This window comes from Gallinula chloropus (genome assembly GCF_964237585.1).
Source record: "Gallinula chloropus genome assembly, chromosome: 2".
NCBI classification, from domain to species: Eukaryota; Metazoa; Chordata; class Aves; order Gruiformes; family Rallidae; genus Gallinula; species Gallinula chloropus.
This window is the reverse complement of record NC_140086.1, coordinates 42489748-42514918: the sequence shown is the minus strand read 5'-3', so window position 1 is coordinate 42514918 and position 25171 is coordinate 42489748. Positions and strand designations below refer to the sequence as shown.

Below are 25171 nucleotides of genomic sequence, written 5' to 3'. Positions count from 1 at the left end.
TGCTCTCAGCTCTCAAATGATGAAGTTGTTTTGACTTTATATCACCCTAAAAGTTTCCTACATTGCGGGGAAATTTTGCTACTTCCACCTTCCATTTTATTTTTTCCTTTTCTGCTTTAAAATAGGTGGAGTATCATAATAGCACTTAGTAAAAGATTTTCTCTTAAAGCAGGGAGACAAGACATAGTATATTCCAATGTTGTCCACACTGCAGTCAGGTAAAAGGAGCTGGGTTCCTGTAATGTGGTATCCGTAGTGTGCTCTGTGGTGGTGTGGCCTTTTGGGGGTGTGTATAAAACATTGTTCAACATTGATGAATGGAGATCAGTTAATAGATATTTCTAGACTGGCTACTCTTGTGTTGTGCAAGGTTGCTGATGTTAAGGCATATAGAAAATTTATAAGAACCAAGAAAATATACAGGAAACTCCCCCTTGTTTTGAAATTATTCCCTACCTTGCCATTATTTACTAATGAGGTAAAAACAATCACAGAACTCCCAAATTGCAAATGGATTGGTCCTGCTTCCAACAAGCGATGACAGTACATATTGCCAGGTGGAGGCTGAACTTACTAAGAAAATACAATAAGCAGACTGAGCACTCTGCCTCAAGGTAACACAATTTTCTGCAATATCTTGGCAGTAAGCGACCCGCTCCTACATCTGGCAAAGTGTGAATGCCATTCTAGGTCTTAAGACCAAAAAGCTCTAGAGTAAAAAATCTGGAATAATGTATTGTAAAAATAACTGTCGGGATCCTCTGAAAATATAGATAATGATAATATTTTAAAAACAGAATAAAAAGCCTTCCTTTTTTAATTTACTGAATTATATTACAAAATACTGACTTTATCTTTTACCTTGCCCAGTTTGCTATGTGCAGAAGTCATTGCAGGTTTGATTTTCAGAGTTTTGCTGCAACTATCTTTCAGGTTCCAAACTGGCATTTAAAAGACTTTCTGGAAGGGAAAGTGTTCCTGTTTCTAACATATATCTGGATATATACCTGCAACATGACATCAGATCCTTGTTTATATTATTTTAGAAAAGAGAGAATTCTGAAATTTGTTTTTCTCAGAAGTCTGTTTTCCTCCCACCGTTCATTTTAACTCATCATACTAATGTCTCAGAGAAAATGGCTATAGCCTTATACACAAGCAAAAAGTACAATAGTACATTAACACACTAGTCACTGTGAAAGGAAACTGACATAGTTCAGTGGTATCAGGGGAAAATTGTCTTTTTTAATGTGGTCATGCCTATGAAACCCAGAAGATGACCTACTCAAGCACAGCTGTCTGATTTTCAGAACTTAATGAGGACTTCAGGATATCCTGGAAAGAGATAAAGAACTCACTGAACATAAATAGGTATTTGGCATCAGTCTCCTGTCTGGTGTAGCCATCATTACCAAGTAGCTGTCTAAGTGAATGTAATATTAGATGAAATAGTTTTTTCTTATTCTGGCATGAGCAGCTTAAATGAATTTGCTGAACTGACAGAAAATGCAGTCAGTCTGGGTTAGCTCAGTTACCAAATTGTAGAAGCATTAAAATTAAATGTAGGAGAACAAAGAGTCACAGATGCTAAGAGGCCTTAAATCTGTTAAATACTGATTTATTTCCTGGAAAACTCCCAACTGGTGCCTTAGCCTTTCTTCTGAAATAATAATTAAAAAACACAGTCATGGATATTAATTAAAACAAATCACCTTGCCTGAGATACTTTCTCTAAATGCTCTGCCTCTTTGTGCAAGAAACAGGCAGTTATGCATCCATGCTTTCTCTTGGGTCTTGCTGTCTCCTGAAGAGGGAAAAAACCCACCTCACCTGGGATACACAGTAAAGCAAAATTATCTTAATTTCCCCTCTCCTGTGTTCCTGGGACAGCCTTCAAAATGGGGCTCGGTTGGAGAGGATAAGAGGTTCAGGGCTATGTCGGGAGTCTTTGTAAAAATTTGAATCTGCTCATAAACCCACGGAGCGCTCAGGAAGAGCAGAAGCTCAAACGATGCTTGACTTCACCAAGTGTGACACCCTGAAGGGTACCACATGCCAACCTGGCACAAGGAGATAAAATTCTAGGCTGGCACATATATCAAACAACAAAAGTTCCTTATTAGGCAGTGTGGATCTTCCACATACTACATCTGACTCATTCCTGGAAATGACCTCAAAAAGAGTTCAGAGGGAAAGATCCTTTCAGCTGGTGTGTTTTTACTCAGCTGACTGGCTGTGAGATGTGTATTTGCCTGCTGTTTTGTATCTGAGGCCAGGAGACTCAGGGAACAGTCAGATGTAATGCAGAAGCAGCTTCTATAAGAATGGGGAAAACAGAACTAACTAAAGAAAACAATGTGAAAAACAGGGGAAATAAAGTCATAAATCAAGAAAAACAGATCAGGTTTTCACCCAACCTCCATCTCCAAGAAGGTGGAGGAAAACAAAAGGTATGAAAAGACTACATAGTACTGTAAAAAAAAAAAAAGAAATCATGTCCAATTTATTTCTGAATTAAAACTATTCTAAAATTCATTTTGTCAGTGCATTGCTTACACACAGTCACAAAATAGTTCTCCTTTATGTTAATCCCGTTAGCAAATTGCCATACTGCCACAGTACAGGTCACAGGCAAAATGGGCTTTTGGTTTCCTTCCACTGTTGGGTTCCCTTTGCCGTGCAGGATCAAGTGTCTTTGCTACAAATAATTCATTTGAATTAAGGGGAAATTTCACATTCAAACAGTTAAGTAACTTTCTGTGGATACAATCCTAATGAATGATCTGATCTGACAAAGGAGCAGAGCGAACATGACAAATTAGGCTAGAAATAGCTGAGAAAATAGGTCTAAGTTTGTTTAACTAATGTATTAGCCGGCAGTTCTTGCAAATGGCAAGTCTCTCAAAATATTAGCTTTCTTTTTGATGCTACATATGAACACTGTAAGAATGGAAATCTATTAAGTTAATTGCTGCAATTAAAGCAACTATTTTTTAGAAAGAATGCAAAAAGCTAGCCAAACAGTCCTTTGCTTGGTTCCTTGGTGTGAATTTCTGCTGGTATATCCACTTCAACGGTTGTCTTACGTTTATTGAGTCTTATTTAATTTATAATTGTCTTCAAGAGAAGGAAAGTCTGTTTATTTTTATAAAACATTATATAAATTCAGAGTTATCTTTCCATTTTTTGTTGTAATAGTAACAAAACCATCAATTACTCTCTTCTATTGATACTAAAAATGTGACATTTTTATTTTGTTTAGTACAACAGTGGAGAGTGCAGGTTAAAACAGATGGAGATTCCCCAGAGCCGCAGGAGTGTAAAAGGACCCTTGTGATTTATGGCTCAAAGGGCAGAAGTGATGAGCTTCTACTTTCTCCACAAACTCCAGGATATGTGTGCTTTCTACCCAGAGCAACAGATGAATTCACTGTAAGTCATAAATACACACTACTATACAAAACTTATCATGACATTCCTCTCTAGCCAAGAGATTTATCTATACACATACGGAATGTTAGTCTGGCTGGTGGAAATGATGTATTTATTTACAAAGATGGTGTAACATAACTTCAGATCCTGGGTTATCTTCTGGTAGTCCTGTCCTAGTACAGCCAGCTGCAGGGTCCTCTGAATTTTTAATGCCTTCAGGTGTACGTAACATGGAGAAAAATGGTTCATTTTGTGTAATTTTTTGCATTCATCTTGTCTTGCATTTTTTCTAATTCTCTAAAGATTCCTGAGTTGCAGTTTATACAAAAGGCAGTATACAATTATTTGAGAATGCAGAAGATGAAGAATTGGACAGTATTCCCAGAGAACATAAGTGGGCTTTTCTTTCCTTTATTTCAGCTGCTGTAAAGCAGTCTCCACTCTCCCCAAAAATAGTTCTGTCTCTCAGGCCAGCAGGCAGCAGATCTTTCTGGATAATCATAAATCACAGGAGAATGCATTCACGCATATCAAAGTGTGATGAACCCTGAAGCAGTAGCATATACATGGCCACTATTAAAATCAACCCTAACACAGTCCTGACTACCTGTACAACTGACATGCATCCTGCTGCTTGGGGAGGATTCATCTGAGGCATCTTTTTATGTTCAAATTCTGTCCCTGGCTTTCTAGGCTAAGTCACTGCAAATTCTGTTGATTGGCATGCAGTGCAGCTTCTAGCCAGTGAGATGAGAGAAATAGCTTGCAATTCAAGGCAGTTTTATAAAGCTCAGAAATACTTTTCAATGGCCACAATAAATATCCTGAAAACAATGGCAAAACTACATTTAGAAATGTTGTCAGAGCTCCATCATGATGACCTGATCTAGGCTGAATTTTTAATTTAAATAACAAGCCAAAGCAATGTAGGAATTTATGGGGAGTAAATGAAAAGATAAATGGCACTTGTTAAAGACAAGAAAGCAGCAGCTTATCAGAAAGCAGACAGGAAACACACTGACCTTTGTAAGCCTTTGACATAAACCGAAGAGGTCAACAGAGGCAGAATCTGTTTGGAGCAACCACATCAACTGGCTGAAATTTGACAAGCATCATTCTGTAAAGCAGATCTCTGCTGCATCCAACTTGTTGGTAATTTCCCAAATGGCATGTATTCCTTGTTAAGATTTCTTAATTTCAATGACTGAGTATCATGTTAGCAGAAATTAGTATTGTTATGTGTCAGTTATAATTGTCTCATAGTCTACTATCCCAGGTGCCACAGTACCATACCCATTGTACTGGTTTCCCACCCCAGCTGCTTTCTAAAATGCGTGTTCATACTTTGCACTGGCTTGAGGTTAGTGCCTACATTTCCCCCTTAGCTATTTGTGTCCTCGTTTCTATTGCTTTGTATGACGAAGTTAATAATATTTGAGTGTTGTCTACTGTGCTTGAAATTTTGTCTCTTTGCCACATTGCTTAGAATGTTTTATGGTTTTGTGGCTTTCTAAGGAAATCAGAATAGCAGGTGTGCTATAAAGAAGAATTTGGGGATTCACAGGTATCTCCATAAATACCTTCATAACTTCTCTACTTGGTTCAGCTGAAAAACATGGTTCTCTTTACTCTTCCTTTCTTTGTTCATGCTATGGCTGTTCAGAAGAAGGCAGAAGCTTTGCTTAAGTCCTCCCACTGTAACAGCAGGCTAAAGGCGTGAGCATGATGTCACAAGGAGAACAAACTGTGAATTTGGCTTTTCACCAAGCAGGAGAACTTTTAAATGCCCCCAAGATCCTGGTCCTAGACAAATGTCCTTAGTAATGTAGTGCAGTAGAAAGAAAGAGAGGTTATGTGCTATAAGCAGCTCACATTGTTTTGAAACAGAAAGCTTAATTTTGATCTCAGAGATACATTTATTGCACACTGAGGACAGGAAAACATGTAAATTCATGATTTTCCAGGTGCTCTCACACAAATGTATGAACAGATGTGTATTGTGTTCAGAATGACTATTTGATCCAAAATATTTCCAACCGACTCCCATGAAAGAACAGGTGTAATTTAATCGCACATAGCAAGTGTAAAGAATAAATTGCTAAAGGAGATAAAATAGCAGCACGCTATCAGGTACAGTTGTGTTTCAGTGCTGTCAGGCATCTGTAGTACACCGGATGAACTGCTTAAATAAGAACAAACTTAATTAGAACACCTTAGTTCTAATAAATACATTGAGAAATAGGTGAATGTGTCAAAGTTATTGAATCTGCTGGGAGTTCCAGCATTGAAGATAGCATGGCAAGAAACCACGCCACCTCCAGTGAGCAAACATATGGAAGAATAACTGGAAAAATGAAAGTAAACTGACAGTGCAATTGCAGATTTTTTTCCTTGATATTCTGCTGATGCTAGGAAGCAATTGCTAATCTTGCACGGAATGAGTAAATTAATTTTTAAAAAGAAATACATCTTTCTCCCAGTCGTCAGTGTTTCTTGGTTACTTACAGAGTAAGCTTGTCAGAGCATGCCTTTGGAGAGTCCTAGTGTATCATGTGTGTCCTATTACCAGAGAACTGTAAAAATCAAAGATACATCAACAACCAGATTATGGGATTGGGATCCCTAAAACTATTCTCCTAAACATTAGCACAGGTAGTACGAAATGAAGAAAAGACCTCTGCAAGTAGGGCTGTTCATTAACACACAATGAATACAGAATGCACTTTGTGTTAAGGACTATGAAGGTGACAGATGATGTTCCAAGCAGCAGGCAGCAAGATTTCTGGAGTTCCTATCAGAAAGCTGAATTTTAGGATGTTTTGACCACACCCTTTATAACTAGAATAATTTCTGTACTTTTTTTTTTAAACAAGAAAATGACAAAGAATTTCATTTAAATGTGCATCCAACAGTAAATTTTAAAAACCTTTTATTACATCAGGCATGATGTCTTTGGAGAAGTGCTGTGTGAGTCGAAAAGGAAAAGATTTAAAATTTTATAAAATTCTCTAATCATCAGTTACCTGTCTCTTGAGAGCTGTAAAACTCCAGTAACTTTTCCAGGGCATCCTCTTGATTATAAAAGCTATGCTCCTTTGATCATGTAATGGAAAAACTATTGTGTTATGTAGTATATGGCAAATCACATACAACTCAGATCAGATTTCAAGTACTGAATATAACATTCTGTTGTTCAGAAAAAAATAAATGTGGAAAAATTAATTAGGAAATTATAATCATGAATAAAAAACAAGGCAAAGCATCCTCTTGCAAACATTCCAACTAGGATATTAACTGGATATATACTTAGTGACAAATTATTTGTCTGTTTCTGCTTTGAAGGCTATGTTGCATCAATTAATGGGCACCAATGGAGGGAAAAGACAATTGTGGGATCAAAGATATGATTTCATATTCCAAAGGGAAGCTGATCATACTAAATTGCTCAGAAAAGGATTACAAGAGTGATGTAATGGCAGTGTTCTGTTACAATGATGGAGCTGAACAAAAATGATAACAATGACCAGAAATGTGGGCGTGAGGTGGGGGTGTGTGGAAATTAAACCCATAAAAAGGTGGGGAATATCTAGAACACTCAGTTGAAAATAGTTGGCGGTGTTTAATTCAATGTATCATGGGCAGTAGTACTATTAGTGTTTGCTGGTTCAAAGGCTCTCATGTTAACTGGTTGAAATTGTGATTCTAGAAACAAAAGGGAAAATAACTGCTTTTAAATAGTCTGTCTTGTCTTCTGAAATTTATTTTCCTATATATCCCATCCACATATTTCCTACAAGAGTTACAATGTTTGTTTTTGTGACAAATTAGAATCCCAGAGAATTACAAATTAGGGTAGCAGTAGACAAAGTAAAATGTGAGCTACAGCTTGCCCTGTCACGTAAAAATAACCAAGTTCTGTAATCCTGCAACTCCAAACCACAAAGCTTCACAGAGTTAAGTTGTGTACAGCATTTAGAGTAGCCATGTCATAGAGTCATGAAGTAAATCTACAAGAAAGAAAATCTGCAGGCAATAATTTTGTGAGCCAGTACTCTGGTTCAAAAAGAGAAGGAGAAATTATTTTGTTGGTTGTGAAAGAACCATCATTTAGATGGTGAAGAACCTCTGTGCTCTCTTAATGAACCAAAATAGTTCCCTTTAAGTTTAATAAGAGATGAATGCATATTTTAGGATGAAATAGACCACTTAGTCCAACCATAGCTAATGATACTTTTTCCAGCATGTACATACACGAATGAAATCTCTTGACATGAAATTCTGCCAATGTATTTCCCTTTTCATAGTTTAATGGTGGAGACCAAGTTGGGAATATGTGGTAGATCCAAGAGGAATAAGTCTTGTCACATATGTATTGCAGTTTGGGACAGCCTGAAGATATCTACAAGTATATCCAGGCGAGCAGGGCAGGTGAGGCTTAGAGCCAGAATAGGTCTTGTGCTCTTTTCAATGTAAAGCTAGAAGCTGAGCTGAGCGATTCCTTGCAGCCTTGGGACTATGATATAATCACTGGGAGCGTTTTATTCCCTAGTTCTTAAAGAGCAATGCCAGGAATCCTGAAATTTTGTGGGAGCAGGAAGGCAGGCACTTATAACACCTTAAGAAATTGAAACTGGAAGGGATCTTTTAAGTCATCCAGTGCAGTTCCCTCCTACCATAGGTGCCTTTTCATAAGTTTTACATAATGAACAATTCAAGCTCCTGTAAAATTATTTTGGCAGGTTGTTATTTTTTAATTTAATTGTTCCTCTCCATAGTCTGATGTTTTACTATTTCTTATCCACATAGCATTTACTAAGGAGGGTGGCCAACTCTGTCCCAAAAAGATAAAACCACAATTTTTACATGGTTCTTCCTGAGTCAGTGTAAGAATAAAGTAGATGATATTTCCTTGCATCTGTGTATTCACTGTCCAAATTCACGGGAACTAGCTCTAAGTACACTAGGGCAGCAGTGAAGGGTTATCAGATGCAGAGCTCTGATAAGAAGTGGAATAAATTAATCTGCTAGCAGCTTGTACTCTGTTTTAGGAGCCAGCCTTCTGGTCCCAGAGCATCACTGTGTAAGACTAACTTCAGTATCTTACTAATGCTACTGGGTGCTCAAAAGATTTATTTCTGAGCAACAGTCACCAAAATGTATGTTGTGACTGGTCTAGAAAAAAAAAAAAAAAGCAGTATGAGATGACAAGAAGGTCACTGGCAACAGTTTCTGGTTTTATAATTTTAAAAAATAATCATTACTGTCATAAAATAACAGTTGTCTTTTGTTTCACTTGAAAATCACTTCCCACTCTGTCTTTCTTGCGCTTGCAGTACTGCACTTCTTGGTGCTTAGCAGACTTGCCCTGGTTGGTTAACATCAAGCAGATCATTAGCGCTTGATTGAGGTTGATCATCCTAGTTTCCACAGCCCTAGGTTGGATGGTTAAATCAGATCTCATGGAAGCCAGCTCAAGAGTCAGCAATTGAATTTCCCATATGTAGTATGGGAACAGGGTTGAGTTCTACAATTATTTCTGTAACACAAATAGTTTTACTTGTATGCAGAAATATTCTTTCTCTTTTGCAATGAATTTGTTCTTCATGGTAATTTCACGTTCTAAATTCAACCATTTTGAAAATGGGAATTTATTTAAAACTAGGCTTATATTAGTATCAATAATTTTAATACCTCACTTGACCACTAACATCAGAATCTTTAATTCTAAGTTAATGCTCTCTTTAACCATTGGGGTCAAAACTTTACATGTTGCCTCTTGTATAAAGAGCTTAAATGTACAGATGTTACTAATTTTAACCTTGACTTACCCTACTTACCTTAATGGTAGGGTATCATGTTTACAATGCTAATAAAGAAAACAAGGGAGACTGTCTTACCTATAATCATGTCATGAAAAAGAGAAGGACTGAGTCTCTCATCACACTTATCCCAGCCTCCACTTCATCTTTTCCATTTGTTAACTTTAAGTTTGGGAATTCTACACAGGGATTTGGGAATTAGCCCTGACAGTATGCTCTTCCTCATGGTATTTGTTGCAGGTTGAGACTGGAGATTTGGGAGATGTATACAAGATTCGGGTCAGCTGTGATGATGTGCCAGGCTTTGAGGGTTGGCATTTGAAATCTTTTCACTTAGAAGAGCTACAAACAAAACAAGAACGGAACTTTGTCTGTAACTGCTGGCTCTCTCTTAATAGAGAAGAAAAAGAGCTGGTGAAAGAATTCCCTGCGGTCAGTAAGGACCAGAAAACTTTACCAGGTAAAACCATTGGAAAGATATAAACTATGTAAACTAACCTCATGAGAAGAAATCAATGCCATAGAAATAATATAGCAGTTTGTCTGGATTTGATATCTTCAGTGGTTCTATTAAAACTGTCTTCATAAATGCATGAAAAAAATGCTGAACACTTCAGAAATTTTAATTTTCCAGTTAAGTTGCATATTGGCTTTCACAGTTGCTAAATCTTCTGTATGATTCCAAGTGTGCAAGACAGAACAATATAGTTATACTTTTTAAATATAAAGTACATGTTCAAAGGCATGGAAATAATTTGTGGTAACCTCATTACTGAATTACTTAGCCTAGAATAGCTTTAGTTCCTAACACAAGTATCAGAAGCAAGCCTCATTGTATATAAAAAAAAAAAAAAAGAGAAGTTTTTATTTATTTTTCCCTACGGTCTATTTCTTAACATGGTGAGAGTTTCAGAGTATATTCAGAGATGCACATGGAATATAAAGACCTATGGAAGTACTGGATTTGTTCAGAAAAGGTAGCAGTTGCACATGAGCTAAAAGTAATTAGAGAGATGATTGCTTCTCTAAACTAAAGTTCCAGATGTTCTGGTCCCTGAATACCTCAAAAGTATTCATGAACTAAAAAGAAAGTAGAGTGTTATGCTAGTTAAACGTTAACTCAGCGGGACTGTACATTGAAAAAGAAATTTGAAAAAATTTGGTTGTTCTTTTTGTATTAGTATGAATACAAAAGCAATTTATTTATCTTCCTCAGAAGAAAATCCAATCTGACCCTGTAGAAATGCATTTATACATGAACACTATAAAGGCAAAAAGTTTATAGCTCCTGTCATGCACCTTAAATTAATAAGTGCATTTTCTACGTTTTTATACTTATATGTCATGTCATGCATCCAGACGCTATGCTACATGTCTCTGCTAATTTCCATAAACTTTACATAGTGCTTTATTCTTTGACCTGTGATAATCTACTGCAAAGATAATTCAGTTTCTAACAGTTCCTGAACAAACTCAGATAAGTTATTATTTTCCAGATCTTGCACAGTAAAGCAGAATTGCCTAGGTAGTTCTAAGCTGCCTAAACCTAAATTGTCCAAGTCCATTTCCTCTAAATTTCTAAGGAAATTAATGGAAAGTCTTCACAGAGGTCATCATGAAGAGATAAGATTCATAAAGATTAACCCATTTCAGTCTGTGTAGCAGATTTTTCAATAGCTGCAAAATCAAAAGTGTGCAGTAAAACTTACAAAGTACTTTTAAGTACACCTTAATAAGCTCTATTAAACTTTTTTCTTCTTCTTTTTGTACAGTATATAAGTATGTTGTCTCTGTATATATTGGTGACCACTGGGGAGCAGAAACTTTTGCAAATGTTTATATTACTCTCTGTGGCAAAAGAGGGGACACAGGAATGAGGAAACTTAATACATCCTTAGCAAAAGGAAGAAAATTTCAAAGGAATAAGGTAATGGCACAAAAAATGCTGTCTTACATGTGAAGGGGTTAGTATTACATTAAGGGCCATTTGATGCCTGTTCAAAATATATCTTGCTACAGATGTGCAAGAATTTGGAAACAAAATGTATCTTTCAGATACTCATAGTAGATGAAATCCAGTGTTATTTCATTTCTGTACAAGAACATCCCTGCATGATAATAAAAGCTTCCTTCACATGAGTGCACAGAAAGCAGGGGAGAACCTCTGTGATCATGCTTCTTACTTCTGTTCCAAACACAGGATGGCATAGGTAGCAAAGAATTAAAATTACAGTGCTCAGCCATATGCAGAACACCTGGGTTTCTTGCTATACAAGAAATAAGTTATTGTGGCATGTCATTTCTTTCTTTGCATTTCACATTTTTTGTTATCTCATTGGCTTTGCTGTCCTTATTCTCATCCTTTTCTCTTTTTTCTTACTCTGCCTTTTCCATTCTGTTTCCCTCCTCCTCTCTCATATTTTGCTCAAATTATTCTCCACCTTTATCTTAACTTCCTACTTTTTTTGCTTATTGCTTACTCTTTTCCTCAGTTGTTTTTTCCACAATTATTTTCATTTTGTAAGAAAAGCAAAAAGAGGCTTTTCTGTCTATTAGAGAAGAATTTAGAAGTTGTCTTGGAGAGTGCACACTCTAGATTTCTAACTTTTCTTTGGGACTGTTAATATTTTTATGATAAAGTTTAAAAACTAGAAGCACCCTGAAAGATACATATTTGATTAGAACCAAAATCTTGCAAAATCTTGTCATAGCTGTCAGAAGGTTGAGTTATATGCACTTTAATGTGATATGAAATGATCTATATTGTCCAAAGATCAAATGAAGGTACAATGCATTGTTAATGATGAACGTGTAATTCAGTGTTAGGTATAATCAGTGTGTTCTTTCTTAGTGTCAGAGGGGGAAATGTTGTATTGAATATTAAAAAAAAAAAAAAGAGAGAGACAAATTTTAAATCCTCACCTGAATCCAGGACTACATTTTCCTTGAAGTTCAGAAATATTTGGGTCCAAACTATGTTTTCTTAAGTATTTCCCTTTTTTGCAGGTGGATTCATTTTTGGTAGAAGCTGTTTCTCTTAGTCATTTGCAAAAAGTGGTCATAGGACATGATGGAGAGGGCTATGGGGCTGGGATGTACCTCAAGATGGTAACAGTCAAGGAATCACAAAGCTCAGACAAAGAATGGGTCTTCCCATGGTGGAACTGGCTTGATACACATCTGGGGTGCTGTGAGACTGTTTGTGAGATCATGACAGTTGGTAAGCTCTTCTGCAAAACTGGCCTGCCTGTTTATATATATATATATATATATATAAATCTGCCTTTCACATATCTGTAACATCTTTCTTTTATTGAAAATGTGAATTTTCAGTTTCATCATACTATTACAACAAAACCACATCTGGTAAGATCAAAGTTCATCATCCTGTCCATGTGTGTGTGCAGAACACTTGCCTTCCAAACTAAATTTAGCTCTTTGCACCGTAAGATATAATGCAGATTAGAGTTTAGGATATGTGACTCACAGGAATAACTAACTCATGTTTTATGCACTACTTTTCAGGTAGACTAGGCTCTCATTTGAAATCCAGGGGAAAGTTACTTTACTGAAGTGAGCGTAGTCTTTACCTGTGGTATTATTCGATATCACAAAGCAGCAGTTCTGGTATGCACAGGTTTTGCTCTTTTCAAGCTTACTGTGCCACAGGTTGTGTAAATCTAAACCTGGGTGTTTGTGAGAAAACAGCATGTCCATCAACACCTTTGGCCATTTAGAACTTGTAGAAAATATTTTTTCCTTCAGTCCTGTGAAAACAATTCCATATAAAGTAAATGTTTGTCCAGAGGGAGTAAGTCAGACTAAAAACATAAGGTGCCCATTCTAGATGTGCAGGTATTCAGTTGAGTGTTTCTTCTGAGTTTCAGAAAGTACATTTTACTGAGCTGTCCCTTCCCAATGAATCATTTTCACTTCCCAAAGAACGGTTGAACCAGAATGAAAATGAAGGATAACAGCAATTAATAAAGAGAAAGAGCAGGAGATAGTAATATTGATTTTCAGAGGATCTGGCAAGGATCTGTGTTTATTATAGGTTTACCTGTCAGTCTCACACTATTACAGCACATGTTATATAGTTAGGTATGATCTAGTTCCAAGTGGAGTTCATTGGTATTGTTCATTTTGCATTAGATGTCTACATGCTACAGATGGCTGGTGCTTCTAAATGATGAATTTGTTTTAGTGACATTGATTGCTTTTTTAAAGAACAATTAATTAGACTTCTAAAAGGTGACTGAATGTTCTCTTTGTAATTCCAAACACGACAAGGAAGATACCTTGGCATCTAGAAAATACCTCTGAAACTAAATTATAAACACACAAAAACATTAAGCTGTTAATTTCTTGGGAAAAAAATATAATAAAGGTGTTGATGTATTATTCTTAGTGAACTGTTGCTATAGATACAACATAACCTGCAAATAGATCTTTGTGTACTGTAAAGGCTACTGTCCTGTTATATTATGCCATTCTCTCATGCTGTCACCTCTCCTCTTTCTCTTTGATAATTTTTAAAGGTATAAGATTGATTTCTAGTCCTAACCTGCCTGAAATCAACATGAAGTCATCAGGTCTCTGGATAATGGACATCACTGGATCTGATTTGAGCAACGAAGTGGATCCAATACGCCTTTCTTTTATTTTCTACGGCCACCTTCATCATAAAAAGTTGCCACTTCAAGTTACAGGAAAAGCAATTCAAATCAAAGTATTTCAAACCTTTCTCTACTGAAAGAAAAATCTAAGAATCGTGCATCCAATAACCCTCTTAATTCTGAAACAAATTGTTTCTTTAAACTAAAGTGCCAAATTGATTTTTAACTCCTCTGGGTAGACTGGCACAGGTCATCATTTCTGTTTGTAGGTAGTAACACTGTCACTTGAACAAAGTCTTTTGAATGTGCAGATTCTCCCCAAGTCTCATACTGAGAATGCCTAAGTGAGGAAATTGGTCCCTTGGTGAATATCACCATGTATACCATGCTGCAGGTACTGATTTACAGGCTTTGTTGATCTCACAAGAGTAAGTAACTTGTAAATGTAGAATGTGCCATGGGATACGATAGAGCTTTTGGGAGTGAAGATGGAGAAGGAAGAGTCATGAGACAAAATTTACAGAAAGTACATTTTTCTCTTTAATGTAACGTATTTATCCCTGTCACCATGTTTCTCCAGGCTAACTTTATTTCCTTACATGGTTTCTCTCTTTGGTTTTTCTTGCCTGTCATTATCACTTTGTTTTCCCTCTTGATCAGCTCCTTTTTTCCCCATAAGTTTTCTTTTCCTTTATTCAGTTCTTCTACCCTTCCATCATTTGTCTTCACTTCCTCCTATTACCCATTAACTGAAATGTTAACAAGTGTCTGAGTTCCACTTTCACTGAATTCTGGTCTGCTGCTTTCCCAATGCTATTGGCAATCCCAATGACAGATGATCTTACTCCCCGATGTAGCTCCAGTTCCTTCCCAGTGATGGTGCTGTGTTACCATTATGCTTTTCTGGTTTTACTCTCCATGAAAGACTGGTTCAGTTGAATCTGGAACTGACACTGCAGACACCTTCTCTGGTTCAGGAAGTCCCTGAGCCACAAAGTGCTGGAAGCTAGGAGAACATTTAAAGGAAGTGTGACTACTAATTGTCCTGTTCTTGTGCTACTTGTTCCATCTTTCTGTTATGATTTGTGAGTTTTGGGGAAATGCTTTATCCTTGTGAGAAAACCAAAAGTTTTAACCTTAACTGGTTCATCCTGAAGCTGCAGAAACAGAGGCAGGACTGAGGGAATGGGAACCAGTGGGCAGGCAGGGAAATGGGAACTTCACAACTCAGTTTTGCATCACAGAAATATGCCAATGAAGCCACATCCTGAGAGATGTTTCTTCAGAATTGCTTGCTGGAAAAAGCCACAGAAGCAGGTAGCAAGAGAAAATTGGGGGTGGGGAGAGGAAAAAAAAGACTGGAAGAGAAAGGGAAGGGAAGGGAAAGAGAATGGAAGGGAAGGGAGAGGAAAGAGAAGGGAAGGGAAAGAAAAGGGAAGAGAGCACTGGCAAAAAGTCCAAAGACTGAGTGAAAATCTGTTGCTTTTCATATTGGGCTTCATCAGAAAGCAGCCTTGGAGTTGTGAGTGAAAAAACTGGTTTTTGGTTCTTGCTATCAGTCAGGTAAATTGATCTTCATGATTGAGCTGAAGAAATAATTTGCTGTTTTTTGATGTTCCTCTTTAATGAAAGAGGAACTAAACCAACTAGCCTAGGCCATAAACATGACCTAAAATGAGGAGCGCCCAGAAAATTTTCTAAGTTATTTACAAAAGCCTCTGTTAAATATAAAGAAAAGTATGAAAATGGAAGAGCTCTGTCAGAGGAAAGGCTGAAGTCAGGTCACATACAATTCTATTTGCTGGGCAGTATTTGAAATGGAAGGGCAGGGGATATAAACACTGGGAAGAGGGAACAACAGCTTCTGTTTTCTCCGTTCTTTTTCCTTTCTGAGTAAAAAATTATTGATTTATGCAAGAAGAGGAATATTTTAATGGACAGCTCCTATGTATTGAAACATGATGTAGTATGAAGATGGAGGATGTCTTAGGTGCTTTATCAAAATCAGAATAAAGCTCCTTAAAAGTTATAGTTAATTGCACAATTTTTATATTACAAATTGCAGGAAGTATTTCTAATAGTGTTCAAAATTTTCAAAATTTACTATAGCTTCCATGCCTGCTGAAGTCTATTGAATCAGTGTAATATATATGAAAACTGTGCCTTGTTCTGTGTACAAATTTCATCAGTGACTGCCATTACCTGTTCCCTGATATCAAACCTCAAGCACTCCATCTCCTCATTCATGTTAGTAAATCAATTTCCTATTGATTAGAAAGGGGAAAAATAGTAGCAGTTATAAATCTGCCCCAGTTCTTTAACTACTGAAGTTTCTTTAGCCGTTGCATACAGCTGTCAGCTGCATTTGATCTGGCACAATTAGAATGAGGTCCATTCGTCTTCTCTTTTTTTCCTCCACATAGGATGAACTGGCAGATATCGGCTCATTATGCAAAGTTCAGGTAACGGGCCCACATAGCGAGCTAAACCAGCCATGGCACTTAGATTTACTGCATATGAAGCACACAGGCACAAAGGAGGAAATGTATTTAGCGTTTGACTGCTGGTTCAAGCCTAATGAAGACAAATGTGTGGAACTGCCAGCTCTCTATGCAGATCAGGAGCCTTTGCCGGGTAAGCTAAGTCCTTTTTTGTTATTGGGGTCAGGATCTGTCACTGGAATACCAGTATATCTTTTTTGGGCCTAAATTACCGTGTGAGGATTTCCACGAGAATCTGTTATTACAGAACATGATGGTTTTGCACATGCATTTGTCACAAAAGAAAACTGAGAAAACAGAAATCACCGCTATTGGGACTATGACAGATGCTCTAACTGCTGGCACCAAACATGGGATTTGGTTTCTTTCATGTTAGATGATGTTCCAGTTTCAGCTCTTGATTATTTATTATCTCTTCAAATTAATGCTATGTCAGCTGAAGATGTGTGCAAAATAACACCTACTGTGTGATACTACCTGAACCTTCCTATTCATGAGGAAATGTATCTGACCTAGAAAGACTCAATTTAAGAATGAAAGAATTCCAAAGATCCCCTACAAAACAGAGATCGAATTTGAAAAATGTGTTACAATTAGACAGCAAATAGGTATCCAAGAATTTTAACTGCACGTGTTTTATTGATGTTCATGAGCAATTTATATCACAGCAAGTAATATTCCACAAAAATATACACCGAGTTGCATGTTTCTCTGCTGTTATTAACAGATGTGAATTGCATGATGCCACAGATATAACAAAGCGCTTTCTCCACCACCCCCACCCCTCGCTGCCCCCTGGAATATGGAGAGGAACATCCAATTGCATACTGATAACTTGATCACCAGCTATTTAAGAACAGGCTTCCCATCTATCCAGCTCATTAGAATAAAGAGGATTGATAGGGATAGTAAAGATCATATATTGAAGCTTTCAGTGACAGTTAAGAGGTTTATTGCTAGAGGCTATAGCACAAAGAGTGTTATGCTTAAACAGAAACTAATAGAAAAAGATGGAAGCGGCCCGAAAAAGGAATAAAATATTTCATATGAACTTGTGCACATTATCCTCTAAGGAGATTTTCCTAAATATTTCATCCCATTTAAAGTTGAAACTTGAACAAATGAAACAATGAAGACCCTTTAGATCCCTGGTTTTGTGTGGGTTTGCATGATTTTAAACAATTAATAGCCTTATATTAATTTACTAAAAAAATATATATATTTTAAGGCTTTGACCTCTCACATTCAAAATGACATTGGATGTTGGATGTACTATATGCAGGATGTAGAGTTATGAATATAGTAAATCTAGAGCTTGTTACAAAGCCCTGTACCCTCAATTTGCTTATGAACAATTGGGGAAAACTGTAAGTATTGGCAGTTATTTTCAGAATTCAAAAATGCTAAATGATTAACTACCTAGAAAACCTCCAGAAATTCAAAGAAAAAACATCTCTAGAATGCACTTCTCAAAGTCCTTATTACGCTAAGAACTAAATGGAGAAATTGTCTGACAGCATTATCCTGATTTGTTAAGCAATTCTATTTTGAGATATAGTATTATATTTCAATTAAGTTTTGAGATATATTTTAGATTTTTATACTTTATATTTGATATAAATATTAAACTGGGTTTTTTTTAATATTTCTAGGAAAAAGATGTGTATACATTCTCCCTCAAAAATTGTTCCATAGATTGGTAGTATCCACTAACGTAGAAAGTTTCTTACAAACCATTTCATGAACTCCAGTGATCTGCAACTGGAAATGGCAATATCAGTTTATTCTTTGTAGCCCCAGTATATTACAGTCTAAAATTACTGCCCGTTTTTTCCTTGTGTTCCAGTTTGATTACTAGAGAAAAAGAAATAAAATTGTTTTCATGTATTTGTTCCCATTATTTCCTTGAAAGAGGCATCTATTTATGGAGCTGTCGTTAATGAATGTACTGACAGAATAAAGTTAGGTAAAGACAAAGGAACAATTTTAATTATATAACTTATTGCTATCCCCAGACAAAGCAAACAAGATGTATACGACTTTTCAGGAAGAAAAGTAAATGCTAAAAACTAAGCATCCAAATAAACAGTGGCCTTTATCAGTAATGTCAATTGCCTGATTATAATGAAGACCATACTAATAAAATAACTTCTGATCTAAAGTAAGTTATTCTGTGGAATATAGCAAGGCAAAAATACATGTCTATACTAATCCATGATCTTCAGAAAAATTTCAATTCCTTTGTTAAAAGGAGTGTGGTCTCTCAATGTTTTTCTGCACCTTTAAACACACTCCATGCTTTTTGAGCTCTAATGTATCTTCTGTCCATGTCTCCTGCCTGCATATCCTACTTAAAATACAGCACCCTACCCTGTCCCATTTGCATTCCCATCCCTATCATCTCATCCTTCCACAGACAGCCTGGAAACCTATAGAGGAGACCAGTAAAAGAAAAGGTCTTGAGAGGTCCAACAGGAGGGATTCATTTGATAGCTCATTTCCTTCCTCACGGCTTTCCTTACCGCTTCCCTGCCTTTTGGAAAAATTACCTGCACTGTCTGATTTCATTACAAGGCTAAAATCACAATGGAGTAAATGGTTTAACTATAACTTTGACATTCAGAAAGGGTGTAATTGCATTGTTTAACCTGTTCACCCTTGAAAGGCTATTGAGAGTTCCGTGGTCAAATGTTACTGAATTGTCACAATAAATGATTTTTGGATATATAATACATAGTAAATTCCACAACATGAACCAAAAATAGGCAAATTCAAAGCAACAGCTTCTGTCCTATCCTTAATTCACATCCCCCCACCTGCCCCCTTTTTGATGAACATTGTGTGATCACTTTCAGTTTCACACCATGCTGGCTCACATTTAAAGCAGAGCTTTTATAAACAGGATTGGGAAGAGACGAAGACTGTCAGTGTTGAACAGAACATCTTATTTTAGTATTTTTTTGTTGTTGGGCTTTATTGTTCATCCAATAGAGTGGTCCCAAGCTCAACCTAAATATTTTTACCCCATTTCCCAGTAACTCTTGTAACCCCTTACTTCATAGGGGTTACCTTGTATATTTTTATTTCGCTTATCTAGTGGAAACCCTTTCTTCAATCCAAAACCTTTGAAAATTTGTGGGGAATATTTGCTGTTGAGTACATTGAGCTTTAAATTACATATCGATAGATTCAGCATATTCAGCTGAAAATACTGACTCAGCAAAAGCACTAGATATGTTTCAAATTTTCAGCATGCATCTCATTTGAATACTACTTGTATGATTAAAGCTAAAATCATGATCAAGTATATTAATGATTCTGGAAAAAAAGCAGTAAAGATGATTGTAAGCATTCTGATTTCTAATCCATTCTATATGAGTGATCGGATCTGTGGACTAACCTCTTCTGATCTCACTCACACAAGTAACCCTTTGACCTCAAGGAACCTGCTGATATGACCAAGATATACAGGCAAGACAACTCTCTAGATGAAAAAAACAATCTTACCTTCATATCCTAACTCCTCTAAAAGCAGAAATCCCACATGCTAAATGCCAAAGAGTCAAATGGACAACTCATGTACTTTCAACTATCTGGTTCTCTAGCAAGAGCAAGTCTGTGTAGTTACACAGAATTTAATGCAGCTGTGCTGTCTTTCACCTGGAAGTGCATATTTAATTGTATTGAAGAAAGTAATGGGATACATTAGGCACCCAGCCTTGGAAACCTTTTTGTTAATTCTTATTATCCAACATGAGTGATGCTGTCAATTACAAGTACTTTCCCAGCGCTTGGTTTAAAGGATTAAAAAAGAATAAACAGAAGTCCCAGGAGAAGTCCCTAAAGTAAATAGTGCTGAAGCCAAATAGCCCCTTTTTAGAAAACAGGTTTTCTCAGATGTCATCCACATGTAGTAAAAGATGAAGAGAAACACAGACATTTCAGAAGTTTACTGCAATGAATACACCTTTGTTATCAGACTGATACAGCCCTTATTACTTAATGATTAATTTTAAGTATTTTGGTTTTAATCAGTATTCAAACCCACCCTTTAGGACCCTTGTTCAAGCTATGTGACCTTTTTATTTTAGACCTATAAAGAAATAGCTATATAAGATGTCACAATATTTGAATTCTGGTCTTTTGATTATAACACTCAATCTGAATAGCACCAACTTGTGAAAAGAGCTGTAAGAAAAGCACGAAAATAAATATCCTCAGAACACTGGGGTTTTTTCTCCCTGTTTTCCTATCACCTACGCATGAAAATAAATGACAGCTTTAGCTTCTGGATTCTAACAATCATTGTCAAACCTACCAGAAATTTCTCATAATTATATCTTTTTAAAGGATGTACATTTTGTCTAAATTGGGCCATTTCTACGTTAGAATAAATTTAATTCAAGAGGCAAGCTGTTCTGAAAATATCAGATGTTTCCAAGATGCATACTCAGATAGTTGTGTATCCTGTGATGGATTTCAGACTGGAAGATGTATTTCAGACTTGACTATTTCAGTGCTCTTTGGCTTGTATTCTCCATTGTGAGACTGAAGGTGCTTCTTAGTTTCACCTTGATTTCACCTCTGTAAGAGGCAACATTTCCCTTCTTTGCAAACATATGTTGTACAACCAGCCAGGTCCCAGATAGGGACAAGTGGCAGAGTGAGGCTGGAAAACTTTCTCCAGTACGTAACTGTCACATAGTCTAGATGCTTTATCTGCTTTATCTGTCTATAACTGCTTTACTGCACCAGTGATGAATGCTGTGGGAGTTGGGGCTGAATAGTTTGGAGTAATCAAAGATAGCTCAGTACTTGTAAAATGTTGGATTTTAAGGTGCTCTGTACTTACACACCGCCCTCCTCCGATAAGATAATGATGAAGCTTGCAACAAAAAAGTTCAAGAGATAATATATGCATTCTTGAATGCATTCTTGGTATGTGTAAATCGCTTAATACTCACATCCCGAGTGTGACTTTGCATTTTACAGTTTCCTCCTTCTGAAAAATATTAGACTGCTGTGTTTTATAAATCTGTGTTGCTGCAAGATGTCTTCCATTGAAGTGATGATGCTTGCAGTTGGAAGCAGAGGAACATTCAAACCACCTAATTTTAGACTCCTAACTTTTAGTGTGTTTCCATAGAATATGTGGGAACCCATCACAGGTGTTTTCTACAATACCTGACTTTCCCTGCTATATAAGGAATATATATTCCTAACATATCCACCAAAGTTAGATTTCTGAAGTGACAGCACCTGCATTGTGCAATCGAGCACAGATTTGTTATTGTAATCTCAGAAAGAGCAGACTTACAGTACTGGGGCAGGGTGGGGGTAAAAGACTGCTCCAAAACCCTTCTTTTTCCTGTCTCCTTGTTAAAGTTATGAAATAACCATGAATATTAAGACTGTGACCTGCTTCTGTTCAAGTGTTTCCTTGTTTCTTGTTTCAATGAAAAACTCAGAGACTAAAATAGATAATTTAAAAACTGAACAGAGTAGTTTTCCGTTAAGTTTTTTCAGAATTGATGCAATCTGGTCTCATCTGCCCCCCTCTCCTGTATGTTGTCAAAGAGGCAAGGAAGCAGAAACTCCATGTAGTGGCCACTGGTGTCTCTTCTCATTTCTTTTATGACCACCAATGAGAAAATGAGGATGCTTTCCTTTAAACTCAAATTATTTTAATCTCAAATTTAGCTAATTCTAATTTGCATTTATATTATATATTTTATAGGAGGTTCTGATACAAAATACAATGTTTTTCTGTTTATGTAGCAAAGCTGGTGAATTCATTATTTCTGTTTCACATTGATGTGCTTTAATTTCAAGAATATTGTAATACTACTATGGTCTGACTAGTAAGAAAGCTTGACAGTCTGGGTGTCTTCATTTATTTGGAGACAATGACATGAGTTTAAATCTTCAGACTATCAGGTCTCAGCTATCTTCTAAGCCACTTTGTAAGTGTAAGCTCCCATTTTATTTCAAGGAGAAAATGACACATACAGAGGGAAGGAAGGAACAAAGAAATATGTACAAATAGTCTTAGAGAACAGCACTTAGACTTTCTAAAGTCTTCATGTAAACATGAAGTATTTCTTGGAAAGTGTTTCCCTACCCTAAGGGAAGGGAGGGAAGGGGGCAATACATGCTGCAAGCAGCAACCAGTAGTGCTGATTTTCTGGGAATGGTGTCAGAGGAGTACAAGTCTGTATTCTGCACATTGCCAAATAGGGAGTTAGGCAGGAGGGATGTGTTTTGGTTACATATGTCACGGGGACTGAAGAGACCCCACACTCCCTGTTCTGTGGGATTCAGATGAAACATGGGATTCAGATGAAACATGCAATGGTTTTGTTGGTGTATAATAGAGATGGTGGGTAAGATGACAAGAATAATTTTCCCCTGCTGACTTTTTGGCTTTGTGTGTGTATTTTTCCTGAAGTTGTTGAATATGCGATCCATTTCCACACGGGAGACTTGAAGAAAGCAGATGCCACTGGTGAGGCCTATCTTTGTATACAAGGAGAAAAGAGTAACTCAGGGAAACGATGGCTTAACTCAAGGAACAGCCTTATCACTTTTGCTAGAGGGCAGGTAAAACAACGAATGTGTATTTTTTTTTATATCAAATCTTTCATGGACAGAGTATCCAAAACACTGATATTTTCTATCCCATATAGACATAATTTTCTCTTGTAACTAAAAGGTGATTTTCTCCATGTGTAACATCGTCTGCAATTTTCAATAGTGAAACAGTTAGGTTGATGAAGTACTTTTGAGTTGGTCTAAATATACTCTAAAAGTTCTATTTTAATGTTCCAGACTTTTAAGATGAGGGAGGTATCACTGCTTTGTTAAAATATACCTGACTGCTAGAACTGACAACATTTCTGTAGGTATCTTGTCTTTGTATCTACTTTAGACCATGACCTTTCCTTGTTAACTTTTCTGAACACTGATGTCAGTGTTCCAAGCTGAGTTTTATTATTTCATGTTTCCAGTTCTTCCACCCACTTATTGCTTTTAAACATGGTAAACATATTCTTGCTTTTTGAGGCTTAAATGGCTTTTCCTAGAAGAGTAATTCCTGGAGAATTTATTGGCAAAAGAACAAAGTAACTAAAACAAATTTCACATCAAAAGGAAATGTCTATTTCAGATCAAAAGGAAATGTCTAGCTGATACTTTACTAGACCCTACTGTTTGCTCTGAGTTTAGATATGGAATATATTTTTATTTTTGTTTTAAGGGAATTGTAAAATTGCTACAAAGTACATAGGAATCTTCCTTTGAGGTGGGCAGGAGGAAGTAGTTAATTATTGCCAGCCAACCCAGATTACTTTGCTTTCTGATGTAGAAAGCTAGGCTTGCAATAGCCTTCATTTATTCTTTTAACATGCCTCTTTATTTTATCTGATTTCCTTTTTACTTCTAAAGATTATAGAAGACACAATGGTTTTCATATGAAAGCCAAACTAAATCTTTCTTAGTCGTTATGCCTTCTGTATTGTCCTTCTCCATTGTGGAAGAGAATATATGTGCCCAATGTCATTTTCATCAAGAAACGATCAAACTGCTCAGACTTCACAGAATAAATCTGAAAATAATAATATAGTAGGGCTCATCTGTCTTTAAGGAGAATATGTAGGAAATTTTATACATTAATCTTTTTGGTGATATAAATACTAGTTACATGTAATATATCTTAAAGATAATACTTTATAGAAACCTGAACAACAAGACTGCTTGCTCGAATGGATTAGGTATCAGAACAGACTGGAAAAGGGACTGATTCCTGTTTCTTGCAAAAAACTGAACTATCCCAAGTTGGATTTTTTTGTTTGTTTGTTTTAATTCTATATTTTGTAACAGTGTATGTTATTTTTTTTTAAGAATAAAACTCATAGAGTAAAATATGTCAACAATACAGTTGAATTATGTGAATACTCACTCCAGTGGAAATACAATTCATTGTAAATTCGCAATAATTTTTTTATGTATAATCCAGATTATGTGTCAGTTTTGGAATGGACTTGTTCAGTAGACCAAGTTCTATCTGAAACTATAGCACCCTAATTATCTTAAAGAAAATATTTTAACTAACAACTGCTTGGGTATTAATTCTCTCACAGTGTTGTTTACTCGAAGTTGCCCTCAAATGCTTAATTCTCTGTTGTTAGTCTTTGCTCTTTTTTATGATGGCTCTTGTGATCAATATTGTTCTCACATTTAGCATGAAATTTTGAATGTCACTGTGCTTGGCAGCAACTCTGGGAACAATTTTATTGTTTGTTTTCAAAACCCCAAATATATCCCAAAATTTTGTCTTCAGATTGCGTTCTCACCTCAACCTTTTCAAGACAACTTCTTCTGTCTACAACAGAATAGCTCCTTAAGTCACAAGAAATAAAGCAGTCTTACTCATGGAGATTTTATTCTATAGCTGGTTTCCCAAAATAATTCATTCATTCACAGTTTGTTTCCAAACCTCATTTCTTTAGGCCCAATTAAAAAAAAGCCAAGTACACACCTGAAGCCATGTGTGTCCCCAGTGTCAGTGTGCATACTTGTATGTGAGCTTTCCCTTTAAAGGAGAAGCCATCTTTGAAGGAAGATGACTGCTCAATGAAGAAGACAAACATGTATGTGCATGAAAGTGAATATACTACAAAGAGTTACAGTAGAAAAAAAAGGGAAGATTCCATGAGTTCTATTTATCATGCCAACACGTTCTATGTGGAAATTTTGACCAGTTATAAAGATGGCTTCAGTGAAAATCCTTGTCCACGTAACACAG

At 36.4% G+C, this 25171-nt stretch overlaps 1 protein-coding gene across 1 annotated transcript in view; it reads left to right on the top strand.

The window, feature by feature from the left end:
• The window catches only part of RP1 (RP1 axonemal microtubule associated), a gene marked incomplete at both ends in the record, with an annotated part of 177366 nt that overhangs the window by 94714 nt on the left and 57481 nt on the right, over nt 1-25171 (top strand). Inside the window, 7 exons of the mRNA XM_084260605.1 lie at nt 3263-3432; nt 9492-9711; nt 11024-11178; nt 12258-12471; nt 13790-13980; nt 16291-16501; nt 22817-22968. Of these exons, the coding sequence (XP_084116731.1) occupies nt 3263-3432; nt 9492-9711; nt 11024-11178; nt 12258-12471; nt 13790-13980; nt 16291-16501; nt 22817-22968 (1313 nt within the window). The remainder of the gene's footprint in view (nt 1-3262; nt 3433-9491; nt 9712-11023; nt 11179-12257; nt 12472-13789; nt 13981-16290; nt 16502-22816; nt 22969-25171) is intronic.